Source organism: Phalaenopsis equestris, unplaced genomic scaffold, assembly GCF_001263595.1.
Source record: "Phalaenopsis equestris unplaced genomic scaffold, ASM126359v1 Scaffold000121, whole genome shotgun sequence".
NCBI lineage: Eukaryota > Viridiplantae > Streptophyta > Magnoliopsida > Asparagales > Orchidaceae > Phalaenopsis > Phalaenopsis equestris.
This window is the reverse complement of record NW_018164563.1, coordinates 282,702-295,253: the sequence shown is the minus strand read 5'-3', so window position 1 is coordinate 295,253 and position 12,552 is coordinate 282,702. Positions and strand designations below refer to the sequence as shown.

The window sequence follows — 12,552 nt, the reverse complement described above, 5'->3', positions numbered from 1 at the left end:
TATATATATATATGTATAATAAAAATTCATTTAGATACAACTCAATTCCTAAGTATTTACATACATAACACTTAAATTTTATTTTTACATTTATACCACTCAAATTCTTAATGTCAAATCAAAAATACAATTATTTTAACTTTTAAAAAGTTAAATACAGCGTTTCATTCATAGGTAAGGCGGTGTGTGTGTAGAAATTGAAGTTTAGGTGTTGATTATGTAAATAAATTGGAATTGTGTAAATCTTCCTAAAATGCAACCCAGATGTCGGATACGAACTCCAACTTCAAAATTTCCATTTGCAAAAGGAGTGCAGTGCAATGCATCATCAATGTCCTTGCACCCTGAGTCGAGCAACAGAATTAAGATCTTGCACCAAGAAAAAAATAAATAAACTGTATAGAAATGGCAAATTTAACAAGCTAAGCTACCAGGTGGGTCAACACTAAAAACCCTCAAATGCCGTAAATCCTTTCGATAAGGTTTAGCCAGATCTTCAGATGACAACGACCATGGAAGAGGTGGCAAGCAAGCAAGAACTTGCACTGAAAATGGCCTTGAATTTATATCATTTTCAATTAAAACTACCTGTTTCATCAAGCATGGTATCACGGCTTTGCAACAATTCTAATAAACTTTAGTAGCAGGATCCATGAGCAAAAGTAGCATCTTAAGACACAAGAAAACTTTCAAAGATTATCAAATAGTCAAGAGCCAATATATTACTCCGACTGTTTACCTGGGGTGGTCATTTTAGTCTATAAAAGTGTCAAATTATTCCCTAGGCTCTTTAAATTGGTGTTAAATAGTCCTCAGTGGGACTATTTCAGCCCAGATAAAAAGAGTTGGTGGCTAAATTGAAATTTTTATTGACTTTGGGACTAAAATGACTCTTTGTAGAGAGTCAAGAGGCTATTTGACACTTTTTTTCAATTATCAAATCTTAGTACATAGACTTTTATTTTTTACTTACCTCACTCTCAGTCTCTCTATCACCAATCTGTCCAATAGTTCTAACATAATGCCCGAATGGGTACCTAGATGAGCAATCCCACGAATCAACCGCAACAATGATTCTCTTATCCAGAAGATTTCCGAGCTGTCTAGTTTGAATGCGGATCTTAGGAATTCTACGATCTTTGGAGATAAATAAAGCATGGGCTACACCACCATTACCTGCAGGCAATGGCATTGGCTCCAAAGACCCACAATAACTGCAAGAAAGGTAATTAATAAACAAAGATCAATACATGGAAACCAAACCGTCATGCAACATGACTTATAGTAAAAGCTCAGAGTGTTAGGTTTATCAATACACGTTCTGGCTAACAATTTCAATGGAAAATAAGTAGATTTGTACTTACTGAGAATGCTAAATACTGTATGAACGAAATAATATATGGTCTCAATTACAATATTAATAAGACTTGCAACCTCATCATCATCATTAGCCTTAAACCAACTATTTGAGGTTAGGTTGATCAATGCTCATTCTGGCCTATGATATATAATTACCAAATGATGAGGTGTAAATTTTATTCTTAAATATTTTGCACACCTTCTAGAAATCATACATTAAGTCTAACCCTTTATCGATAGCCCTTCCACATTAAGTTTATCCATCCATTTTCTTGATGCACTTCTACCCCATCAATATCATCATCACCAATTAACCTAACCAGATTTTTGGAGTAAGCTTTATAAATCATTGTTCTACATTGCACTCCTATCAAAGGTTGCATGCACTTCTATCCTCTTTTTTTTAATCTCTTGACATTAATTTTATTTATCCACCATATCAATATATATTCAACTCTTTTTTGTATATACAAAAACAACATCAATTATTTTTCACTATTTTACCTTCATAAAAGATATGTATACTAGAGTTGTTACTTGTGTTCAAGCTGAAGAAGGATTGACCAAATATTTTCCAACTTCTGTTGGATTACATCAGGGAACGGCTTTAAGCCCATATCTTTTTGCTTTAGTTATGGATGGTCTTACTGGACATCTACAGGAGAATGTACCTTGGCGTATGTTTTTTGCTAATGATATCCTTCTCGTGGATAAAACGAGAGAAAAAAGCCCAGGAAAAACTTGAATTATGGAGGTCTACATTGGAGTCTAAAGGCCTTCATTTAAGTAGAACTAAAACTGAATACATAGAATGTAATTTTAGTAGTAATAGCTCTAGCGACAGAAATGTGACTTTGGATGATCAAATTATTAAAAGATGTGAACGATTTAGATATCTTGGGTCCTTTGTTCAAAGCGATGGTGATATAGATGGGGATGTTAATAGTAGAATTCAAGTTGGTTGGTTGAAGTGAAGGAATGCTTCGGGTCTTTTGTGTGATAGAAAAGTACCGCTTAGACTGAAAGGAAAATTTTATAAGACAGTGGTGAGACCTGCAATGCTATATGGCGCTGAATGTTAGCCTTTAAAAGAGAAGCATAATAATAAGTTAAGTGTTGCCGAGATGAGAATCATTAGGTGGATGAGTGGCTTTACACTTAAAGACAAAATGCGAAAAGAATATATCCATGATAGGGTTGGTGTAGCTCCTGTGACGGACAAAATTTGAGAAAGTCGTCTTAGATGGTTTGGTCAAATTAAACGTCGACCATCTGATGATCCGATTAGGAGAGTAGATGTTTTAGATTCGACTTGTGTTAAGAAAGGCAGAGGTGGAGCTAAGAAGACTTGGGCTTATTGTATTAAAGATGATCTTAATTTACTAGAACTAAATGAAAATATGACTCTAAATAAGATGCAATGGAGAAAAAAGAGTCATTTAGCCAACCCCACGTAGTGGGATTATGGCTTTGTTGTTGTTGTTGTTGTTGTTGTTGTATTTTACTTTCATAAATGCTACTCTCATTTTCCATTTAATATAATCATTTTTTAATTTATATTTCCTAGTTTTGCTAAACACCCATCCAAGCATGTTCACCCGCCCAACTTTGCAATTTTATAAAAAAAAATTTCAGCCTCTCTAACAATACTTGACTAAAGATAATTAAATGAAAGGAATTACAAAAATATTACTAAAGACGAGGTAGTGAAAAATAAACTTACATGATTTGAGCATATATAAAACAAAATAGAAGCGTGGCAATAGAAAAAATAGGCAAGTTAAAGCAAAAAAAGATTAAGAAGAAATATAAACCAAAAGTATTATGATAAAAAAATTTGTGTGAAGGGATATGAGGTCAATCATACAACAAATAGCACCCAAATTAGTGCATGGACAATTAGAATTCACAAACCTGACAACGGAAAGATGGGATAGTTTATAATGATGATGATGGTGCAGTACATAGCCGAGTATATGAACCACAAAAAATTATAGCTTTTTCTTTGACAACCATGCTCTTTCGAAACCCCTAACTTCCTTGTAATTTGTAAAAGTTTTAGTAGAACTTATATTATTCTTTAAGGAAATCATCATTTTATATTTATTATTCTTAAGGAAATCATCATTAGATTAATAATAGCTTATGCTTCCTCAAACAGCTGTTGTGTTTTCTCATTATGATCATCTTCTAAAATCCGATAAACCCCTAATGGCAAGATTCCTAATTTAACTAACCATCTTATATCAGAACAAATTTAGTCTGATTATAGAAACAAATTTCCCTATATGAACCCAGTTTGACAGATTAACTACTTACCTTTAGGGTTGTAGAAAATACACTTCGTTCATAACAGCTCGTATTCGATTTGTTCGTTATGCAAACGATTGAAACACAAACAATATTTTTTAGCTTGATTTATAAACGAACAAAATGAGAACAAACTTTTGTTCCATTGTGTTCGACTTGGTTCAAATTATTTAAATAATTAGTAAAAATTAAAATAGTGGCATTTTTAATATGATATGAAAATTTCAGTTTGTATAAATATAAAAAATAGGTGTTAGATATGTAAATACAAAAAAATTGGGTGGTTTTTATGTAAATGCACCTAGAATTTTTACAAATCAAGCATCAGCTATGTTTTTTTTTTTTTTTTATATTTTGGAGTTAAATGTGTAAATACATAAGACTCTGATGGCCATGTATGTAAATGCCCGTAGAAAACTTCCTCCAAATCCTGCTCCATCCCGCTCGACTGTAACTTGCCCTGCTATTTTTGCCCAAACAATGTGTTAAGACATAAGAATTGGGTGGCATGTACGTAAATGCCCCTAAAATTTGTCTTTGCCTGCCCCACATTGCCTCACCTGCAATCCCGCTTTAGTTAAATTGATTTTTTTGGTTTTTTTTTTTTTCCAGACCACCTTCTTTAATCTAATCCCACATTGGGAAGGATTTACTTTTTAGTGCTATTTAAATATTAAAATGAAGGAGGATATTCAAAAAAGTTACAGCGCACAGCAGTAAAAGCTATCTTGTTGGTTTTATAGAGCCGAACATGACCCTATTTGAGCAGATCGAACTGAACACAAATATTTTATACACGAGCTATTTCGAACACGAGCCTATTTCGAGCAAAAAATGAACAATTCAAACACGAACAAACAACTATTTTTTTTTCTCCAGTTGTTTCCCCATTTCCAGCCGCCTCCCTCCCTTCCCCGCCTCGTTGCCATCCTGCACAGCCACCTCTACCCTTTCCCAAGCTTCCCGCATCACTCTCAATCGCCAATCCTCGCTGTCGTCGTCCAAAAATTAGCAAATTTGTTATTTTCCTGTTGTCCAACCATCATTCTGACTTGCTACTGCCTAGACTGCAGCCTACTCTGTTGTCCCTGCAGTCCTCGCTCGCTATGTCCACACTAGACAATACCCTTCTTGTTGTCCTACAATCCACGGACCCCTTCACTGCCCCTTGCATTCCCATCCCTCCGCCAACACAGTTTCGGCCCCTATTTTCCTGTCCAAACCACCAACAACTCATTTCAACCCCGAACCACCTATCCAACCTCCACCACCCATGGATCAAACCCTAGTATGAGTTTGTCATATTTGTTATAATTTCCTTTTCAAGTGTGTTTGATTGCAACCGCATAATTGCTTTCAGTAATAATATTTGTTTTTCCTATAGTGGTTTCGGTTAAGTCCGACATCACCCTCACTGCTATCCCAGCCCTGCCCTCAATTGTCGCTTTCGTTCCATGCCTTCTGCTTCACCGTCGTTCCAGCCCCACTTTTGCTGTCCCAGCAACCCACAGCTCGTTTCAGCTCCTACCACACCACTCTCCGACCACCCAGCCAACCTCCACCACCCCCAAATCAAGCTCTAGCATGAGTTTGTGTCTTGTTTTGTTGTAATTTACTTTCAAGTGAGTTTATTTGTAATCATCTAATTGTTTTTAGTAATAACATTTGTTTTTCCTATTGTGGTTTGGGTTAACTCCGATATCAATCTATTTTGTGTGTCTTTCAACAATAGTCAAGAATAATATCAGCTAATCATTGTAAAAAAAAACATATGAGTATTAGCATTATGGAACCAGATTTTCTTCCTAAACTTACGAGCTCCAATTTCGCTTTATAATACCAATAACACGTCCATTTGGGCGACTTGTAACAGTAGGCGCGGATCCAGCAGAAACTTTTGCAAGATTAGCATTCCTTGGAGCATCATCAAAGCTGCTTGGAACCAAATGAATGTCATCTTCCTCATCTTCATCTAAAAATATCATGTTAAATGTAATTTAATAACAAATAAAATGGAAGAAGAATAATCATTAATAAGCATAAAAAACACACCATCATCCACAGCAAGCAAGGACTTCTCCACAGTCCACTGGTCTTGAGGCAAGAGCTCCACAGCAACAATATCTCCATCAAAAGCCCTATTCATGTTCACCCTACCATAAATCACTATCTCATCACCAACACTTTCGCTTCCAACATAAGCCTCAAATGGATTGTATCGGTTAACTCGAAGCTTTCCCTGATGGTAAATTCTATGGAGAAGGCCAGAAGTGATCTCCGACATAGGTTTGTGCTGTATCAAAGAAAGGCAATCCAAACATATTAGTTATAGATTTTCATTAAAAATGAAAACTTTGCTCAAGAAGAATAAAAACCAAAATTAGTCCTCCGACTATGAACAAGTGATCAATTTAATCTAGGACTTTAAAGTATTACACTTTAGTCCCAAACTATTAAAAATTGATCCAAATTGATCCCTCTATTAAATTTCATAGTTAAAAGTAACAACAGCCGTTAACTTCGAGGGCATTTCAGAAATAAGAATTTAAATAAAATTTTATTTTTATTATTACTCAATTTTGGTCGTAATAAAGTATTTATCTATTATGTAAAAAAAAATTTATCATTGCTCTATTTAAGTAATAAATTATTTTTATAATTTTATTTTGGGTATTGATAAAGCATTTAGATTCCTTAAGAGGGGTGACCATATTTAATTATTTAATTCATGAAATAATGAATTGCCCTCATTCATAAATTTAAATACTTTTTATATATTAAAGTAGGCAAATAAAAAAAAATTCATTTAAAATTTTATTCCTAAAATACCTCAAAGTTAATAGTTGGTGTTAACTTTAACCATGAAATTCAACTTAGGAACTAATTTGGATCAATTTTTAATAGTCTGAGACTAAAGTGGAGCATTTTAGAAGTCTAGGATTAAACTTATCACATGTTCATAGTTGGGGGACTACTTTGAGCTTTTGCTCGCTCCATAGTGTAACTTTTGGAAGATCACTAGACCTCAAGGTAGAAAACTTTTCGTTTCGATGGTCTTAGATCATCGACTTCTTCCTTTACAATGTCTAGAGCTGTCGGGATGACAACTAGGTCCAGTAAATTTGGCTGCTGAAGAGATCTTACATATGACTCCACTAAAAACATAAACATGTTCATTATGAGCTACAAGAAATACCAGACAAATTTTAGAACATTGCAACAACAAAAAATACCTGTTTCTGCAAAAAGTCCCTCTTCAATGGCTTTTTTCTTATTCTCTCTGTCATTGGTAATTAGTAATATTTGTGTGCTTCCACCTAAGTGGCTTTGATACCAATGAGCGGCAACCCGGATAGCTGAAAGACGGGCAAAGTGCTAATTTCTAAGAGTTATAATAAAACTTATAAAAAGTTAGAAAAACCAAAAAAAATTTTAACAATTGAGCCATGCATAAATTACATATAGATAGTCGAGGAGGTCTTCAAAAATGAAAGGAATCCGCGACAAACTATATCAATCTCCTTGGTGCTATTCAATGAGGACTACCTCTAAAATGTATAGAAAAATAACAAAAAACCAAGAAAAAAATAAATGAAAACTACATGTTAGAACTAAAAAAATGCGAACAATATGGAGGGCGGATACAGGTAAGGGGTAGACCCAGGTAGGTTACAAATTCACATGGCATGCCTGATGTAAACTAAATTTTCAAAGGGGCATTTACATGCATACCATCCAATTCTTATGTATTTACATATCTAACAGCTAAATTTTATTTTTTTACATTATACCACCCAAATTTTTTATATAGCATCAAAATTACCACTATTTTGACTTTAAAACATTGAAATATATCTTTTAACGCTTCGGCTAGGTAGCAAATATGTAAAAAATAATTTTTAGGTGTTAGATATGTAAATCTTCCTTCTAAAAATGGTAGGTTCATACCAATAGCATTAGGGTGTCATAGTCAAAATTCTAAAAATGATGATAATAAGTTTACAATTATTACAAATAATATGTTGCAACTTATTGTATATTGTATTTTAAAATTTAGTTTAACTTATTCTTCCTTCTCTGTTCTTACAAGTTGTGTGCGCCTACAATGATATAGATGTAATAATAATTATTTTGTTTTTGCAATTTTGCATGTGCCCATGCAAATAAATTGATGGTTGTGCTTTTAATTAAATAATTTAACTCGTGCATATATGTGATTATAGCATAAATGTAAAAATCTCACTCTAACCCAAGCACGTCTAAAGCTTTCAAATGTATTAACCAAAAAAGAAACAAAGTTGTTCAAACCCACAAATGAAAATGGATTCTTATAGAATTTTGTGACATAATTAAAATAAATATATTTCTATTAGAGAAGGAAACAGAAAGCAACAACAACAACAACAAAAGCTCCACTTATCTTCAACAGCTTAACTTTCCAAAAAGCAATTGTCATTTGCTTAGTAAATTAACTAAGAAAATCACCACTTTGCGTAAGCACGTTTTATATGCTAAATAGCTTCTAATTCTATGTCAAAGTATAATGACTGTTTTTGATGGAGCATAATAAAAACACAGCAATAGTCATACAAAATAACCTATTTATAGTGTGGAACAAATGTAAAATGTGAAGATGGCAATATGGATAAATTTAAAAGGTTTATGCAAAAGATTATAGCATCAAAAGTGTGAAAATTTGACTAATTAATATACTTCTTGGGAAAATGAAATAAGGTAGCTTGTGCAAGAATAACACAAAAACTAGTGTGCCAATTGAGTGAAGGAGAAAAAACAGAAGAGGAATATGCAAGGAATAAAACGAACTAAATGTAAACAACATGGAAAATTGAGTCAACAGCACATGCATGTCAACAAGATTGTATAGCAAAGCATGATACATAAAGCTTGTACCAAATAATTGGGGCTAATGATAGTGATAATTGTGGGGTAAACCTTACCTTTTTTTTTTTTTTTTTTTGGAAAATTGTATGTAAGGGTGTTAAGGCTCGTCACAACACCATAACTGGAATTCAAACAAATTCAAAAATTGCAAGTTTGGGTTAGCCCATTTTGCATTTCGGTTCGAGGAGAGATCAAGTGAATTTTCAAATGAGCCAACCTAAACTTCAAAATGAAGAGTTTGATTTCAAATTGAGTCAAGTCACAAGCGAAAAGCTTTTGAACTAGATCAATTAAAGTCAACTAATTGTATAAAATATTATACTCAGTACTCCAAAAGTGTTATTTATATAAAGGTTGTGCATGTGTTCACACAAACACAAATATGTGCATTTATCATATATCAGATCAATTTTGACTTGAAAAGAAAAAAATTCAAAAGAGACATTTTTGAATAAGAGCACGTCAATTTTGAAATTAATTCAATTAGAATTGAATGGATTAGTGGACCATTTTTAGGTTACAAACATAATTACCAACCCCAAACCAAATCAAAAAGTGAGCATCAATCAAGAGACCCCAAAAAGCTTAAATTGTGTTAGGTTGACTTCGTCAAAACCTAAACATAACACATTTAACAGGAGGTACCTTTCATCCTGCCCATAAAAACCTAAAACAAAAAGTTCTTTTTTATTGTTTTTTGGGTTGGTGTGCATAAATTGAGTTATTACATCCATTAAGTATCGTGTTAGTGCTAATAGAGTTGTTTAATCGTCATATCAGTTCAAGACTGACGCAAAAATTCGGTAATTATATCCATTAAGTTGGGTGTTAATACTAACTAAGCTATTTAATACAATAATCTAGGCATGCTTGGGTTTCATTGTGCAAGGTTAAGGTTGAACTTTCCACCCATTTGATAAAACTATCCAAGTGCAGGTTTCCTTCAAAAAGAGTAGGTTCAATTTGACGACAAACTAGAACCTGGAACCATTTATACAAATAGACATGCCAAACTATATGTCATGTGGGTGGTTTGCAGTTAGGTGGATCGAGTTGAGTTTGGGTTTAATCATGATAATTTCGGGTAGAACTTTTTAACATGATTAAGAAATCTATTGGAATTGGGTAGTCGCCAATTGAGTTATTTTGGGCAACACAGCACATTAAAATGAAGGGACTTTTATATGCATACCACCGAATTCCTATATACTTACATATCTAACACCTAAGCTTTAGTATTTACAGTTATACTACCCAAATCTTTCATGTTCCACAAAAATACTACTATATCTTTTTGTACATAGGTAAGGTGGCATGTATGTAAAACTTGAAGTTTACGTTTTAAATACGTAAATACATAAGAATTGAGTGAGCATTATGCAAGTAAATCTTCCTAAAATGAATTGTATGTGGGTAGTTTCGAGAAAAGGGTGCTCGTGAAGATATTTTATGTAACGTTTACAAGTACCTAACTCCACTCCTCAAGCTTTCCCTTATTTTGTGTCTTTTGAAGAGGTCATCCAAAAGCTGAGGAATAGTGCTCGAGCTCAACTCCCACTTGCATGTATTTATTGTCAAGCTATTTATCAATGTTGGACAGCTCGGCTTGCTAAGAAGCATGGGCGTACCTATACCACTCCTACTATATTGCGGCTACGGTCCTGGAAAACCCAATATAAACCCCCCCCCCCCCCCCTCCAGAATGGATCAAGATGAATGTAGACGGTACGCTTATCCCGAACCATAGGGCCGATGTTGAGCTTATCATAAGGGATGAAACGAGAAAGGTGTTGAATGCCATGGGATGTCACTTACAACACTGGGATAGTGGGATTGTAGAACTCCAAGCCATCCTTTTGCTCGAGCATATCATCCAACCTTTGATGTTAGAAGCCAAGGGTGTCATCATTAAAGTTGATAATATCAACGTCATCAACTACATGAGCAGCTTCCTAACTCAAAAGGTTTGGAGAGTGAATCTCAGAGTCATACTTTTGTTTTCTCTTTTCCTTTAGACAAGTTAGTTTTCATTTTGTTCCTTGGAAGCTTAATAAAACTACCCATTTTTGTGCCCAAAGGACTATTTTACATAGTTTTTCTTTTGATATAGTCCCTGAATCATCCAAACTTTATGTCAACCTCCGCGAGGATAGGGACACTTTTGCACAGGTCTGAGGACCTGGTTTTTTTACTCTTTGTACTCATTTTTATATTCAATGCAATATGCACATCCTTCAAAGATTATAAACTTCTTTCTTCCATAAAGAAATCAAGATCTTATCATGAATATAGTTAGATAGAGAAGTGAATGTGTGTGTGTGTGTGTGTGTGTGTGAAAATCTTATAGAGCATAGTGAGAGTGAAGTTTCATCTTCAAAGTGTCTACATGGCGCACTTCCTCTATGCATAGGTCAAGCTAACTGCTTATAATTTATTTAATAATTATGTTATAAATAATACTATATGCCTTCATGCGTTCTCATGAGTGCTATTATTGCTAATAGGCTAATAAAAAGCAAACCTCTGTCATTTCTGTCATTTGGGCTCTCCCCAACCATCTCTTTGACATAAGTATCCCTGAATTAGACGGGAAGAAGAGAATTTTATCAGATTCATGCATTTCTTCACATTAAATTGCAATTTAGATAAAACTAAAAACGAAGGAAAAAAAAAGGTTGGTCAGTAAGGAAACCATATTTCAATCAGTGACACGGGAAATTGTAAATAAAAATTGCTCGAAAAATTAGAAAATGAAAGTATGCACTCAGCCGTTATATATGAAAAGATTTACACTATCAATAAAACCAGAAGCAAGCACTTACCTGTGATGCTCATTCGAGAAAACGAAAAAATTCTTCATCGCATCGGTGCAGAGAGTCTTGATCCTATTGTACACCCCCGCATTTTTGTTTCTAACCTCCTCCAGAACCACCGAGAGCACGACGACATTCTTTATCGCTGGATTCTCAAGCAAATCGATCTGAAAAAAAATAATAATAATAATACAAACCACCAGAAATAAAGAACGGAAACATCCTCCGTGAAATTCCCAAAAGTACCTGATGGAGCACAACGTTGGTGTCGATGATTAGGATTGTAGAGGCAGCAGAGCTAAGCCGAGCAGAGGAAGCGTCGCAGACCTTACATATCACAGCGCCACAGTAGATGTCATCCCTGAGGTAGTGTTCTCTTACGACCTTTGAGATGCTCGGAGTTAGAGCTAGGTAGGGAATTTTTTCGAAATAGAATAAAAGAAGGGCGACGCACCTTGATGACTCTTCCCTGCTTCGTCTTCTTCACGAACGATTTGCTCTGCAACATGGTTTAGTTGGCGGGTGGCGCGAATCGAGCAAAGCGAGAATAGGGGAGGAAGAGGATGACGAGGGTTTTGTTGTTGATTTTGTTTTCGGACCAGACACGTGGGGTTGGAGCGCACGTGCCAGCCTAATTGTTGTCGCTGGATCGGAGGGATCTTTCTTTTAATTGAAATATTTTTGTTATATTAGAAGTCCCGATTTTATGGCCGGGCAATCGCCAATTTATAATTACAATAAGGATACCAAGATAAATGTACATTGCAGTATATATATATAATTTTCATCATTCAGCACGAATCTTGAAGTATAACACAAATTTCAATATGATATTTTAAGCAAGAAACATTTAAATCTTGATAAAAAGTCATTCGAGCCCTTATTCTAGCAAACTTATAATCAAACTGACCGACTAGATGAGACGAACCTAATTATATAAAAACTAATCAAATTCGAGTCAAATCAAGCTCAGATCAAGTCATTAAATCATCCTTAGAAGATGTCTGGACACATTTGGAAGGTTAAGCAGATGTCGACACTGGTATATTTATACTAGAATCGAGCGGCTCGACAAGACGAATCCAACGAGCCCCATATCACTCAATTCCGACATCGTTAAGGCACTCAAATGTCCATTAAATGCGGCATAATTGAAGGAAACTCTCTA

At 34.5% G+C, this 12,552-nt stretch overlaps 1 protein-coding gene across 1 annotated transcript in view; it reads right to left on the bottom strand.

The window, feature by feature from the left end:
- The window catches only part of LOC110021071 (exosome complex exonuclease RRP44 homolog A), a 51,424-nt gene extending 39,462 nt beyond the window's left edge, over positions 1-11,962 (bottom strand). Inside the window, exons 1-11 of the mRNA XM_020719404.1 lie at positions 11,839-11,962; positions 11,631-11,768; positions 11,394-11,551; positions 11,093-11,148; positions 6,903-7,025; positions 6,694-6,824; positions 5,722-5,962; positions 5,485-5,641; positions 974-1,214; positions 432-588; positions 276-344 (exon numbers count right to left, since the gene is read on the bottom strand). Of these exons, the coding sequence (XP_020575063.1) occupies positions 276-344; positions 432-588; positions 974-1,214; positions 5,485-5,641; positions 5,722-5,962; positions 6,694-6,824; positions 6,903-7,025; positions 11,093-11,148; positions 11,394-11,551; positions 11,631-11,768; positions 11,839-11,892 (1,525 nt within the window). The 5' untranslated portion in view covers positions 11,893-11,962. The remainder of the gene's footprint in view (positions 1-275; positions 345-431; positions 589-973; positions 1,215-5,484; positions 5,642-5,721; positions 5,963-6,693; positions 6,825-6,902; positions 7,026-11,092; positions 11,149-11,393; positions 11,552-11,630; positions 11,769-11,838) is intronic.
- Positions 11,963-12,552: the final 590 nt, after the last annotated feature.